At 34.9% G+C, this 16,625-nt stretch overlaps 1 protein-coding gene across 8 annotated transcripts in view; it reads left to right on the top strand.

The window, feature by feature from the left end:
• The window catches only part of ROBO2 (roundabout guidance receptor 2), a 377,737-nt gene that overhangs the window by 275,481 nt on the left and 85,631 nt on the right, over positions 1 to 16,625 (top strand). For 6 of the 8 annotated variants that reach the window (XM_063448557.1, XM_063448577.1, XM_063448568.1 and 3 more), the window contains exons 7-8: positions 3,054 to 3,065; positions 14,098 to 14,222. In XM_063448557.1, coding sequence (XP_063304627.1) covers positions 3,054 to 3,065; positions 14,098 to 14,222 — 137 coding nt within the window. The remainder of the gene's footprint in view (positions 1 to 3,053; positions 3,066 to 14,097; positions 14,223 to 16,625) is intronic. The other 2 variants (XM_063448604.1, XM_063448621.1) reach the window with 1 other exon arrangement.

Here is a 16,625-nt window from a genome sequence, read left to right on the forward strand (position 1 = left end):
ATATATGACATTTAAATCTGATAATGCATCTATGATAAAGAAAAAAACCTAAAACAAATATAAAGAATCCAAAAAAAACTTTAGATTTGTATTTAAATTATGTTTGTGCTTTTCTTTTAGCTGGCTTTGGCAACCATAATTGTTCCACATTGGGTAGCAACACTATTTCACAGTTTATTGATGCATACTGAATGCTTTTTTATACCGGCTGTTACAAGGTTAATAATTTTTTTGTAAATTAGCATAAACTGTATTCTTTCTTTACACATAATGAATCACATGTTGTACAGTAAGAATGTTTACAGATATAAGCCATTACTACAGGGAGTGCAGAATTATTAGGCAAGTTGTATTTTTGAGGATTAATTTTATTATTGAACAACAACCATGTTCTCAATGAACCCCAAAAAAATCATTAATATCAAAGCTGAATATTTTTGGAAGTAGTTTTTAGTTTGTTTTTAGTTTTAGCTATTTTAGGGGGATATCTGTGTGTGCAGGTGACTATTACTGTGCATAATTATTAGGCAACTTAACAAAAAACAAATATATACCCATTTCAATTATTTATTTTTACCAGTGAAACCAATATAACATCTCAACATTCACAAATATACATTTCTGACATTCAAAAACATAACAAAAACAAATCAGTGACCAATATAGCCACCTTTCTTTGCAAGGACACTCAAAAGCCTGCCATCCATGGATTCTGTCAGTGTTTTGATCTGTTCACCATCAACATTGCGTGCAGCAGCAACCACAGCCTCCCAGACACTGTTCAGAGAGGTGTACTGTTTTCCCTCCTTGTAAATCTCACATTTGATGATGGACCACAGGTTCTCAATGGGGTTCAGATCAGGTGAACAAGGAGGCCATGTCATTCGATTTTCTTCTTTTATACCCTTTCTTGCCAGCCACGCTGTGGAGTACTTGGACGCGTGTGATGGAGCATTGTCCTGCATGAAAATCATGTTTCTTGAAGGATACAGACTTCTTAAACTTCTTCCTGTACCACTGCTTGAAGAAGGTGTCTTCCAGAAACTGGGAGTTGAGCTTGACTCCATCCTCAACCCGAAAAGGCCCCACAAGCTCATCTTTGATTATACCAGCCCAAACCAGTACTCCACCTCCACCTTGCTGGCGTCTGAGTCAGACTGGAGCTCTCTGCCCTTTACCAATCCATCCATCTGGCCCATCAAGACTCACTCTCATTTCATCAGTCCATAAAACCTTAGAAAAATCAGTCTTGAGATATTTCTTGGCCCAGTCTTGACGTTTCAGCTTGTGTGTCTTGTTCAGTGGTGGTCGTCTTTCAGCCTTTCTTACCTTGGCCATGTCTCTGAGTATTGCACACCTTGTGCTTTCGGGCACTCCAGTGATGTTGCAGCTCTGAAATATGGCCAGACTGGTGGCAAGTGGCATCTTGGCAGCTGCACGCTTGACTTTTCTCAGTTCATGGGCGGTTATTTTGCGCCTTGGTTTCTCCACACGCTTCTTGCGACCCTGTTGACTATTTTGAATGAAACGCTTGATTGTTCGATGATCACGCTTCAGAAGCTTTGCAATTTTAAGAGTGCTGCATCCCTCTGCAAGATATCTCACTATTTTTAACTTTTCTGAGCCTGTCAAGTCCTTCTTTTGACCCATTTTGCCAAAGGAAAGGAGGTTGCCTAATAATTATGCACACCTGATATAGGGTGTTGATGTCATTAGACCACACCCCTTCTCATTACAGAGATGCACATCACCTAATATGCTTAATTGGTAGTAGGCTTTCGAGCCTATACAGCTTGGAGTAAGACAACATGCATAAAGAGGATGATGTGGTCAAAATACTCATTTGTCTAATAATTCTGCACGCAGTGTAGTTTATAGAGACATATTTATTGTTATTTGAGAACAAATATATATGTTTATCTATCTATCTATATGTTTTTTTGCTTGTCATTTTCTCTTTTGCCTTAAATTACAAAACAAAAATCAAATATACTATAAATAAGGGCAAGACAATATAATGTTAATAATTGAAGACTAGTTCTAAGTTTTGATTTGAGGAGAATATCTGGGAAACACTTTTTTTGCCACAACAGAAGTCCATCCAAACATAATGTTTTGTATTAAAACCTGATCCTAAGGTAATTAGGGGTAATAGGTTTATTGCGCTTGTTTTGTGAAGAACATTATTTTGTAGCAGAGATTAAAATTCAGGATACAGTTGCAAGCCCTACCCCTGAATGTGTAGGGACACGGGACGGGAAAGAAGCTCTGTTCAATTTAGGATTTATTTGGTCTACGTTTTAGTTTTCATATGCATGTATCCATTAGGAGATTATGACTAATTTAGCCAATATGATGCACATATGAATGCACCTCAGTTCCCTCTCTAGTCCAATACCTCCCAAATTTCCAAATAGATGAGGAAGGACATTTTTGTTTCAGGGAAACTGCAAGAGATGTTTCTACTGGATGAGATTATTTTGGAATATTTGAGGTGACCCCATGAATCATTGATTACAGTTTATACAATAGAAGGAGTACTTTAGGATAACAATTCTAGTTTAAAACACATAGGTTAGAGCACGGATAGGCAACCTTCGGCACCCCAGATGTTGTGAACTACAACTCCCTTGATGCTTTGCCAGCATTATGGCTGTAACAGCATTATGGGATATGTAGTCCAAAACATCTGCAGTGCCGAAGGTTGCCTACCCCTGGGTTAGAGTCTTGATACTCTAATATACACTGAACATTCAACTGTCAAGAAATATAGATACAATCGTAAAAGTAGGACCAAAGGAATTAGGTCTACTAGCAGGATTCTTGGGAGGAACAGATATCTCCATCTTTTGAGCATCGTTTTTCAAACATTTCGTGCCTTAGGGCACCCAAACCTATCCACTGACTATGGTTTAAATTATGGAGCTTTCACTAAAAAGAAATATAAATCTATATTATTTTATTTGTATGTAACATTACACGTCACACATTCTGACAACTTTTCTTTTAATTTCTTTTTTTATGTTCTCTCACCACCATTGTAATGTCTTCAGTTCGCCCTGTCGGTAAGTAGCCATCCTTTTATCCAGTTAGCGTGGCCTTCCACAATGCTTAATCTTCCATTTACATGATTTTAAAACCATGAAGACAAAATTATTTAGTATATATTATTTTAATGAATGTTGACACAAGCCATGTTTATTCTTATGTTATTTCATTTCATGCATTCACATTTTTTTGGTCATTGCAACATTTTACGTAACATTTACTAATCCACTTGCTTCTGTTGTTTGTAGCAAAATTGCATCACATCTGCTTGGCCTGCTTCAACTTTCTGAATGTGATTGCAGTGTCATACTTGTGCAGATTACACATGGGGGGACAATTCGGAGAAGCTCGAATTAGCTGGCTGCCAAACCCTACTTTTTGATGTAGCTCAGTACAGATAGTTTAAATTTGGCTACTGAATTTAGTTCATTGTTGAATTACTTATTGATTTGTATGACATTCAGAGAGAACAGTAATATTATTTAGCTAAATTTAACATTTTACTTGGTAGGTAAGTCATGAGCCAAATCTTCCTTCTTTATAAGGAAATGAAGAATACCAGGATAGTGCAAACAGTTGCTATGCTTTTAACACCATATAGCCCTTTTTTTCATTTGCTTCTTACGTTTTGTACTATGTTGCTGCAATGCTCTATATATGTGTGCATATACACACACTGTATATGTATCAATGTATTTCCATATAAATCCATATATATGGAATAAGGAAATTGGTAATTAAAGTGTTGGGGTTTTAAATATACTAACGAATTTAGTATATTTATCAAGACAAAACTGGGGTAAGTACTACATTTGGAGTATTAGGCAGGAACATTGATACATTTAACATTTATATGACAATTGCTCCAAAAGAAATATCCCAGATTTGTTTTGTTCAACCTATCTCATTGTAGTTAAAGTAGCTTATTTAATGTTTTGTGATGATTGATTATTAAGTCACGGTGGCTATTAAAAAAAAAATGTATACTAAAGTCTAAATGATAGAAAAAAATCCGAATGTGATATTTAGACAGTTCCCCGGTCTTTAGAGAGAAAATAGCTCTCTACATCTAGTAGTGATATTTTAAAAGAGGAGAGTTGTATGTATGCAAAGGACAAGATTAAACAGATGTTGCAAAGAGAATGAAACAAATAAAATTGTCTAAGTGAGAACATTGTAGACATTCAGAATAATGTAAGGAGCAGAGGTGATTGTGGTAATAGATTTAACTATTATATGCTGAATGCTAATCTATTTACTGCTACATATAGAAGAGAGATAGAGACAATTCAATAGAATACATTATTGCTCCATATGCCTGTGAATACTCAGAGCTATTCAACTTGCCGAACATAATTATATTAGATTACATTCACATGAGGTCAATCCAACAAATGTTTATCTTCACCCTTCTCTCACCCCCTGACCTTCCATTTGCTCATCTTCAATGCTTGGTTTTCTATTCAGACAGACAAAGACATACTCTTATTTCATATTTGGTTATCTCTGCCAATATTATTCATCAACTATCATGAAACCTTACGCTTATGATCATCTTAGGTGAAACTATAAAAAAAAAGAGTAGTGTTAGTCATGTTAGACAAGATAACTGTTCAGTATCGGTAAAACAAGTAACACACTATAAACCATGCAATGCTACCTACTGGTTGTTAAGCTACACAGATCGTATCTTCACCATATTTGACTATATCCTGTACTCACCATAGAGAGTTACATCTGATCCTCACCAGAAACAACAACATCCCTGGTTTACTGTGAAAAATTAAATTTGAGAGTACAAAGTGATAATTATATGTAACTGTCCAAATACTGAAGATGGTGTGTAACTTTCCCTGTTGAAAAAGAGATGTAGCTATCCCTGGCGAGTATGGGATGTATAATTTCTTTGTGAGGATACAGTATACTTCACGAAGCAAGAATCAAAGTAACTTTCTATGGTGAGTATGGGATATAGCTATTTCTTTGAAGAACAGGTTTATGGGCAACATGGGATGTTGTTTCTGGTGAGGATCAGATGTAACTCTGCATGGTGAGTACAGGAAATAGTATAATCTGGTGAAGATAAGATCTAAGTATTAATAGTGAGTATAGAATGTAGCTATATCTGGTGAGTATAGGATGTAATTACATATGGTGAATATAGGACATAGCTATCCCTGGTGAGGATAGGATATAACTATCAATGGTGGGTAAAGGATGTAACTACGTATGGTGTAGATAGAATGGAACTATCTATGGTGAGTATGGGATGTAGCTATTTCTTTGAAGAATAGGATTATGGGGAACATGGGATGTTGTTTCTGGTGAGGATCAGATGTAACTCTGCATGGTGAGTACAGGAAATAGTCAAATCTGGTGAAGATAAGATCTAAGTATTAATAGTGAGTATAGGATGTAGCCATAGCTGGTGAGTATAGGATGTAATTACATATGGTGAATATAGGATATAGCTATCCCTGGTGAGGATAGGATATAACTATCAATGGTGGGTAAAGGATGTAACTACGTATGGTGTAGATAGAATGTAACTATCTATGGTGAATATGGGATGTAGCTATTTCTTTGAAGAACAGGATTATGGGGAACATGGGATGTTGTTGTTTCTGGTGAGGATCAGATGTAACTCTGTATGGTGAGTACAGGATATAGTCAAATCTGGTGAAGATAGGATCTAAGTATTAATAGTGAGTATAGAATGTAGCTATATCTGGTGAGTATAGGATGTAATTACATATGGTGAATATAGGATATAGCTATCCCTGGTGAGGATAGGATATAACTATCAATGGTGGGTAAAGGATGTAACTATGTATGGTGTGGATAGAATGTAACTATCTATGGTGAATATGAGATGTAGCTTTTCCTGGTGAAGATAGGATATAACTATCATGGGTGAATATAAGATGTAGCTATTCCTGGTGAGGATAGGATATCATGATTATTGAAGGGAGGGAATATAGTGGGCAGTAGGAAGATATACCTAACATTATAAAAAGGAAGAAATACTCTTACAGCATTTGAAACCATAGACTAGCTCCAGATGTAGTGCTTGTGTAGTACAATCCCTGCCTGTGGATATAGGTCTTTAGACTTGATCCAAAATATAATACACGCAAAAACACTAATATAGTGCAGTATGTCAGTTATCCATAATAGTGAATAAAATATTTATAAATGCACACTCACATTTAGCGGAGCCTCCTTGCATAGGGCTTGGAGTGGAATGATCTCCACTCTTGAATATGTGTGTGGTCTTGTCTCTCAGACGTGAATGGGTTAAAATCCTTCAATGTAGGTCTGCTTCCAAGGTACTACAAAAAGTCAAAACTAGGATAGACATGCCCAAAGAAGGAAATTAAATCACTAATTAAGGAAAAGATTTTTAATTATGGAATGGCCAGACTAGATTAACCATTGAATTGTTATCTGCCATCTAATTCAGTGCAATGTTCCATGACATAGCAGGAAAAGTCATGAAAGGTAATACAATTCACCCTCTAGCAATTTTACCCCAGACTCTTGTTGAATGTTGGCTGATTAAAAATCAATGACCAATCAACATATAACTACCTAATATATAAAACGAGAAATTATACCTCAAAATTTAGAAACACTGGACTCCCATTGTTTGGTGGCTGTTTAAAATCTATTAGATTCACAGTCCAGAATGGTTAGAATGCCATTAAATGAAGAAATACATCTGAAAAGAAGAGAAAAAAATTAAGATGGAATGTGTTTTTGTAACTAGAATAATTAAGAAAATAATGAAATTATTAAATAGCAAGCAAAAATAATAAGTTTGTAAAGCAGGCGGTCACAATTATTTAACAATAAAAAATAACCAGTGGAGTAAAAATTAGGTGTATGTCCCTTTAAAGTGCAAATGATTTGGCTGTCCCTTTAAAGTGCAAAATATTTAGTGCAAAGCAGAACAATTTCTCGTGTAAACAAATTGCAAGAAAACAAGTGCAACCTTCTATAAATGTAAAGTGCAAGTCGATAATAAATAGCAATCAATATGTGCTTAACAGAAACTATGAATATAAGCAAATATTCCCTTGTACATAAATCAATCCAGAAGGTTGGTGTGCAAAACAAATATTCAAATTTAATGATACTTAGTGATACTTATATAAAGGGTTCTTTTGCAATTGCTTGTGTTGTAAATTTAAGATAAACATATAAGAAAATCTAGTGCAGAACATACAATATACACTTTAAATACATACAATCAGATAAAATCTTATAGTATCAAACTGACTGCTAGGTCCTAATTTTTCTCACTAGAATGACTTCAGCAGAAAGAATCAGCCGGTAGCCCATTTGTAATGTTTGGTGAGGCTATTCATACGTTCACAGATCAATCCAACATCCATTGATGTCACCACGTGGTGTCCTTTCTGTTATGATCTTCTTTGACAAATGCTAGTAGTAGATAAGTAGGTGGTCTGGTCGGCACTTAGCTTGGTAATAAATATATACAGTGTATTAGGCACATCATCTTAAAATCAAAACAAATTTGGAAAGTTTAGTGGCTCTACCACCGTTTAATTTTCAGAACCTTTCCCACAAATAATTATTGTTTTACTTAACTCCTATGAGCGACAAATTAGTAAGGTATAAAAGATGTATCCCTGGAAATGTTTCCATGAGGGTAGAAACCTATGGATCGTCCCCTTAATAACTGGATAGGTACACTTGGCCAACACATAAATAAATGACCATGCATTCTTTGCATTTAAGGACCAAATAAAAAAAACACAAACAAAAAAAAAAACAAGAAACATGCTACCAAAATGTGCTAATGCTGGAGAAAAGACAAATACACTTTTCAATCATCTGTGATGAGTCCTCTTTGTTTTCTGTAGATATGTCCACTTTAAGTAGAATCACTTTGATACAATAGTTGAAAAGGTTTGCAGGATAGTTATATTAAACCAGATAGGTTTGTAAAATGTGATAAAACATCTATAGAAATACCTACTACAGCAGAGGCACTATTGTAAAATTTTTTTTTAAAAATGCAACAAAGCACTATACATGTTTAATAATTATCATACCAGAGTGATGGGCAACGTATTATCATTAGCGCCTAGATTAAAACAGTTCAGAGGACCTTAGTGCACCGCGTTTAATTATTTTCCAATCTGGAATGTAAAAGGTTAAAACGAAACAAGGTTGCCATTCTGCATCAAATCCAAGGTAGACAGCAAAGACCTTTTTCCCTTTTTGAATAAAATATGACTTGAATACGACCTTGGAAATTGTATTTGTTTTAAGACCTTCATCCCCAGGCACATATGTTGCATCATGAATTAAATATATCCTCAGGTAAACCAAGGATGTTTTTCTTGCTTTGATAAATCATTATCTTCTCAAACATAATAAGTTGTTAGAACAAGGCAATAAGACTTGTTTACTAGGTGACATAAGATTTATTTAATGTGTATAAACAAAATAGATTTTATTTGTTTAAAATAAAGTATTTTGTATATTTATACTTGCCTCTGTGTATACTTTTTTGCTTGTCTTTTTTTTTTTGGCTAAAATCACAATTTATGTTTTCAAGCTTTCAAACAGGATTTGCAGGAAACTACATGACTGCATTATCAAGCATGAATCCATCCAACCTGGATGGCATTCAAAGACTGAGAGTGCTGAGGAGGGTTGTCGAGGCTCAGTTCAGCATGTCATTGCCTCTTAGGTTGGATGGAGTCATGCTTGATAAATATAGTTTCCACAATAACATCTCTGCTGAAGAGGGGCCATTTTTGGTTCTGGGGAGGACCTTACTTTTTAGTTAACTTGCATCAGATCCGACCAAATACACTTATATTTCCATTCACATTATCACTCCTGCAGTTGGGGAAAAGCTCACACACCTTTGTGAATACTGCCTCTGTATTACCTGTGTGACTCTCTGCCACAAAAGGGGTCTATTTACAAAATGTTAACCTACACTAACTATATGTTGTGAATTTGTAAAAAAATCCCAAGTTGTCTCTCTCTAGAGACAAGCTGGATGCAGTGTCACCTTTTGAATCATGTTGGAGTCAAGTAGGGTTACAAAGTTGCTGTTGGCAGCACAGAATTAAGCAGTTTGTGGAAAGCCGGCCAGTTAGTCACCTTTTTCACACTGGTCATATAATTAGAGCCCCAGGTAATTGTAATTGATGGTTATCTAGATAGACTTTCATCTAACAATAAAACCAAGCATCTCCAGGCATGTGGTTTGTAGCTATCAGACCAATAACTGTGTCTGTACTTCATATTGAAACATGCAGGTAGTAGGTATGAGTTGAAATAGTATATATCCTATAAAGTAACTGTCATTTGTCCCCAATCCTGGTGCATACATTTTAAGATGTTGCTTCTACAACAAAAAGGCTTAATTCAGAACACATATTTAATTAATCACATTCTTTTCAACATACAAACACCTGTATGCCTAATTAGTCACACTCTCCGAGCATATACATGTATAGCCAGTTCCACTATCTCAAATACGTACCTAATTAGCCATATTTCTATACACATTCTCAGCCATACTCACACATGTATTTCCCTCTCTCACACACCCACACTCATGTGTAAACATATATTTTAACCTCAGATGAACAGCAACACATGGCATGTTACAATGTATCAGGGTTTATTTAACAAACATAAAGCCAAAATGGAGAAGACATTTGGGAAAAACTAAGTACACCTTTAATACTTCCATAGGAAATAAGAGGCTAAGTAGTAGACAGGTGCTGCTAACCAAATGTACTTGATTAATTGATCATCAACAAGTGTGACCACTTTCATAAAAGTCAAACTTTTAGCAGTTTGCTGGTCTGTATCATTCAGGTGTGTGTGTTAACACAATGCCAAGGAGGAAAGCCATCAGCAATGATTGCTGCCCATCAAACTAGGAAGGGTTATAAGGCCGTTCCCAGACAATTTAAAGTCCATCATTCTACCAAGAAAAAGATAATCCAAAAGTGTAAAACATTGAAGACAGTTGCCAGTCTTCCCAGTAATTGACGTCCCAGCAAATACATCCCAAGGTCAGGCAGCACAATACTCAGAGAAATTTCCAAAAATCTAAGAGTCCCATCTCAGACTCTACAGGCTTTAGTGAGCATGTTAAATGTTAAAGTCCATAACAGTACAATTAGGTGGTTTGTTTGGAAGAGATGCCAGGAGAAAGCCTCTCCTTTCTTTAAAATAGAACATGGCTGTATGGCTTAGGTTTGCAAAGTTGCATCTGAAAAAAACACAATACATCTTGAACAATGTCCTTTAGACATACAAGACCAAAGTGGAGATGTTTGCCATTATGCACACCACCATGCTTGGAAAAAACCAATACCAACTGTCAAGCATGGTGTGGGTGGGGTGATGATTTGGGCTTGTTTTGCAGCCACAGGACCTTAAAAACCTTGCAGTCATTGAGTCGACCATAAACTCCTTTGTGTACCAAAGTATTCTAGAGTCAAATGTGAAGCCATCTGTCCGACCTCTAAAGCTTGGCCGAATGTGGGTCATACAACGGGACAATGATCCCAAACACACAAACAAATCAATGACAGAATGGCTGAAAAGAAAATAATCAATCTGATGCAATGGCCCAGTCAAAGTCCAGACCTCAACCTGATAAAAATGTTGGGTCTGGACCTTAACAGAGCTGTGCATAAACAAATGCCAGCAAACCTCAAGGAACTAAAGTAACGTTGTAAAGAAGAGTGGGTCAAAATTCTTCCACAACGATGTAAGAGACTGATAAAGTCATATAGAAAATGATTACTTCAAGTTATTCCTGCTACAGATGTTTCTACAAGTTATTGAATCATAAGATGTACTTAGTTTTTCACACATGGTTTCTCCATTTTGGCTTTATTGTTGTTTAAAAAATCATACAGGGTGTAATGTGTCCTGTGTTGTTCATCTGAGGTTGTATTTACCTTATTTTAAGACCTGCCAAGTAACAGATGATTGTTGTTATGTCCTGATATGTAAAACCATAGAATTCAAATAGGGTGTACTTTCTTTTTTCCATGACTGTATCTACTTAGTACCTTTTTATTTTATTCTATTCACTGTAACACACGTTTAATTAGCCACTCACACTCCCATTCTCTCACATACCTAATATGAAATACTCTTAAACACTTAACTAATTAGCCACATGCTCAAACACACGTCACTCCTAGCGCTGTATCACATGCACACCTAACTATACATAATCTCACATACTTTTGTTTCTTACTTCTATACTAAGGAATGAATAATAAGTATGACGTCCATGATAGAGTTACTGGTGTGTAGTGTTTTGTTGACAAGGTGTGCTTTAGACACCACAGCATAGAGTGCCTCTCTTCTCATGCTCATATTTAGCTACTAAAGGGGAGGGTGAATCGTATATAATAATATGTCCAAGCTCACATTGTATATCACACAATGATTGTCAAGAGAGAGAACTGGCAAGAGGTCTGTACTGCTCTGTCACCAGGAAGTGTCGAGGTCATGGAATAGTAGATCCCTTAGCTGTGTTTATATACTGATCAGATTTACCTTTACTACGTTTTCTTATTTTTGTGTTTTTTGTTGCCTTTTAATAGTAAAATATATATTTTGCACTTCACTTCAAGATAAATAGATTCATATAACTTAACATGATGTCTCGAGGTTCATAATAGCTATAATGCGTTGTTATTGATTGTTATGTCTATTTTAGATGTTGACAGGCAGTAGTTTAATTTGTTTTGGATAAGGTCATACTGCCAATCCATCATTGTATGGAACTGACGTTGATACATTTTCACTTATGAATAGAACCTTGCGTTGAGCTATATGTAGTGCTCGGTTTAATACATTAATAATGGTGATGTATTATTTATTTCTTCTAAAATATTTATCAGGCATGACAAAATGTATACATGTAGCAGTAATACCCGCCAACTCTCTTAGCTTATACAGTCAGCTTAAAGCTTACGTCTACGTCTTGACTAATGCAGTATAAAAAAAGAAACAGACAAAACAACATAAACGACAAACTGAATAAACCAACAACAAACATAACATATACTATTTTTTTTTTATGATGTAGCATTATTATCAAGAAACTTTTCAGCATGCACTCTGACAACAAAATCTAAAAACTATTCTACAACGCCATGCATATTTAAAATATATGCAATATTTACCAGCTTTTCTTAAAGTTCATTTTCTAAGAAGAATGTATTACTATATAGAGCCTACAAATAGAATAACGTGCATTATTTGTAGTCTGTGTTACAAACAGTTTCTACAACACCTCTCCCAAAAAAATAATTAATTTATATACTTATATTTATTCTGTTGAACGGTGGCATTGTTCGCGTGCATTTACAGCATGATCTTAGTTTCTGAATATATTAGGAGGGGAATGAATCCATTAAGCTTTGTTTTTCACGTTGATGTCTTGTTAATGCATTGGCAAGTGACTCAGCATAGTCTAGTTATTCCGAGAGGTTGGTCAGTAGGTTAATGTTGTATATTGCCAGTAGCCCATATCCATAAAGCACAAAGCCTTTGATAAACCCACTGTAAATTAATTCAGGATGAAAACTAAACTGAATTTTAAGTTGTTAACAGTTTAACTGCCAGGATGATGGGAAACTCTCCTCTTCCAATGCATCCCACTTGAGTTCTAATGTTATGGAAGTGGTTAACATTGGAATTTCATTTACAGAGGCTCAATTAAATAAAAATGAATTCACCAAGGCAAAAGAAGTGAAGTGAGAAATTAATTTGCATTCCACTTCTTTTCTCTTGCATAATGGTCTTAAACTGCTTCTTAATTATCTTTTATTTTATCCCAACTACTGAGTGCTATTGTACCAGCTTGCAAAATGAGGTGATTAACCTTAAGATTCGTCATGTCCTCATCCCAAAGCCCACCTTTCACATGGCCCGTGCTTTATATTCATGTTCAGTCACCTAATTTCCATGTCGTCCAACTTGCCCTCACATGCTATTATTAGCATAACAGTGATTATACATGACATTGATTGAAGTCTGGGCTAACCAAATGCAGCAACAAAGCACCATTTACAAAACAAAAATAAATAAATATTCCTAATTTGATGTACACTTCATAAAGTATTTAAAAAGGCCTTAATAACAAGAAAATAAAGTGACAGATACATTTAGTTATTTAAAACGTAAGGAATACATATTATCAACTGCTTATGAAGGGAGGCATTATGAAGGAAGAAATTTGATGCTCTGGTAATTGCGTTTCACATAGTTCAGTAGAGGGATAAAGAAATGAAAATAGTTATCTAATCAAAACTGGGACATGGAAAAACTGAAGATTCATCACTTAACTGGACAGTGTGTAGTCCAATAACTCAATTGTTAAAGTACTTTAAAGCATCCATTATTTATGGCATATTTTCAGTTATCTTGATAACAACGTCAATTGGCAATAAATATCAACCATCAATGGGTATTCAATAGCAAAACAAAGGAAATCTCTTGGACTCTGAAAGAAAGTGAGCCATTATTTTAAGAAAATATTTTGTACTCTGCCTATTTGTTGCTAACACCACAATAAGGATCTATGTCCAAATTCCATGGCGTGTCTATTCCATTAAACCCAGACCCAATGAAGCCATTCATTTGCTCCTCTTGTCTATTGTAGTTCAATGCTGCCCTTTCAGTCCTGTGGACATTGAAGCCTCCACTTCCTGTTTTAGCCCATGTCTCCCATTGTCTTTTTTGTCCATTTCATTTTAGATTTCTCTTCACTTCAGAAATTGACGAGCCTTTCAGATTGCTCTGCCGTACTGTTTCCATTTTCCAGCAGCATTTTGAGTCTTTCTCAAGTATTATTACCATTTTTATTACTTTAAAATTAATTGTGGAAAATGGATGGTAATAGTACGCTTTCAACTAATCTTAAATTACTAATCATGAAATAATAAACAATATTAATTAACAATACTTTTCTTAAAGTGCTGTTTATTTTATAATGTATGTGTGATTTTCTTTTAACAGCACCTCCTCAATTTGTCGTCCGTCCACGAGATCAGATTGTTGCCCAGGGCAGAACAGTAACTTTCCCATGTGAAACTAAAGGAAACCCTCAACCTGCTGTATTTTGGCAAAAGGAAGGAAGCCAGGTAAGTGGAACCATATCCCCAAATCTAGAACCCGTATTTTTGACAGCTATATGCTTCTTGTACAATTTCTAGTAATCATTGTTCAGGTTACAGTACCTGCAAATACACAATATACAGGAATATCATTTCTCATTAATGGGTTAATAGCTTTTTGGTCCAAGGAGATATCTGACTGCCATTTTGGGGTCATGAAGGAAATTTTCTTCCTAGTTTGTTGCAAAATTGGAAGCGCTTCAGAGTGTTTTTTGCCTTATTTTGGATCAACAGCAAAAACATATGTGAGGAAGGCTGAACTTGATGGACACAAGTCATCTATGTAACTATGTAACTATGTAAAAGTATTATTAAAAAGTCCATCAAACCATAATTACTTGAGAACATATTGGTCTCATAGCCAATCAAAGAGAAAGGGGTAAAGGGCTCTGAATAAAAAAAGATTGCTGCTCAACAAAACAATTATTATTATATCTACCTTCACTTCGTCATTCAGTTTTCGTGTTCTACTCTAGGTAATAATTGTAATTTAAGTATTGTTCGGGCTTGCTGGAAGCTTTTACATATTTGTTTCATGTACTTTAAAAGTGGACTTGTTTGTAGCATTAGATACGTAGAAGTGCGTATACTGACTACTCAAAAAGATCCTACTTTCCCATTAATTTAAAAATGAAAGATTGTCAATCATTGAATGTGAATTGATCCCACTGGTCACTGACGAAGCATGTTGATGGCTAGGCCGTTGCAGTTTTAGTTGGTCACATTGCTCCATTCATTTTCTAATGAAGTAAATGGTAACCCCGTCATAAAAATTGGGAAATAACCTGTGCCATATGATCAACCCAAACAGTCCAGTCAATCACATTAGCTATTTGAAGAAGAAACTTTAAACACTATTGAATCTTTCAGTGAAAAAACTAATGACCTCAGAATGAAATTAATAGAGCAAGGGATCCTTCAATAATGATTAACAGAGCTGCTCATTGACAACCCCTCAAATTATTATTTATTTATTTATTTTTAAAAGCTGTTTCCTACTTGTATGTTAATACTTCCTGCATGCCTTTTCACTGTTCAGAAGCTGGTAAATTGCCGAAATGCTACACTTGAATACGTACCATTTTTCTTCTCTATAATAGGCATGGGAATCAACTGTTGGTTGTCTCTGTAACTTTGCAACCAACTTTTCTTTAGTAACTAGTTAGACTGGAGATTTGTTTTGTAATTTCAAAGCAAAAGGAATACACATTATAACATCGTTCTCATGTTTATTGTAATTCTTAGATATCATCCTACCGTGATTGTCATGCTTTTGAATAAAGTAGCTTTATTGATGCCCAGTAAGCTCTACAATTATATTTGGAAATTATCCTGAGATGAGTCAGGCATACAAATAAGCTACCAATGTCAGCTTAGTTTCAGCAACACGGCAATGTTTATGTAAAACACTGTTCAAGTGGTATACATGGATCTTGTAAAGGGTACATCTATCACTTGATAACAAAGAAAATAGCTTCTAATTAAAGAAGGACATTATTTGCAGGCTTAAAGTCATTTAGCTTAATTGAATAGAGCTAATACCCGATTTTACTCTCTTCCATTGGTCTTGTTTCAAGGGTAAGGCATTTTAAGGTGAAATTGTGTTCTTGTCTTTAATTGAATGTTATTACCTACTTATTACAGCATTTTCTAGATTAATTAGTACCTTGCAATTTAATTAAACACATCCCATAGGATAAAATAGCATTTTATACAATGTAAGCACAAATATAAGGTCATTACCATGCAGAGTTATGTATCTGTTAACACACCAGGGTTTATTCACTAAACCACGTATTGCTGGTTAATTGACAATATATTTTAAGTCAAAAAAGCTGAGTTGAAGAAATTTTGTAATTATGGCCTTAAACATTTAATTCACTTGCCAGTCCTCAACAATTCCAATTTTAGCTCATTCAAACACCATCACATGTCCATAATCCTTTGTTGTTGCACTACACACTAGACAGTCTGTTATATTAGATGAACTATTAGATTGTACATTAAATAGAAAATATTTTTGCATTTTTAAATTGATACAAGAAAAAGCATATATATCACCCATATATCACTAATTATGTTTTTATGTTTCTGAAAACATTTTCAACTTAAGTTCTATTAGAATACACTATATAAATACATATTATCATGAACAAACAAAACACATTTTTGGAGAAGTCCATACTATACTATCTAATATTAATCTTCACTTAAATAGTTAAATGTCTGTAGATAACACATTTCAGTACATTCTATTCTCCCTTATTATTACGCAAAATAAACTTTTTTTTTTCCCATGAGTCTCTCTGCTTGTATTATTTCCCTGAACATACAACCGTAAGCTTGAAATACATGCTGTTTTAGTGAGAG

This window comes from Pelobates fuscus, chromosome 1 (genome assembly GCF_036172605.1).
Source record: "Pelobates fuscus isolate aPelFus1 chromosome 1, aPelFus1.pri, whole genome shotgun sequence".
NCBI lineage: Eukaryota > Metazoa > Chordata > Amphibia > Anura > Pelobatidae > Pelobates > Pelobates fuscus.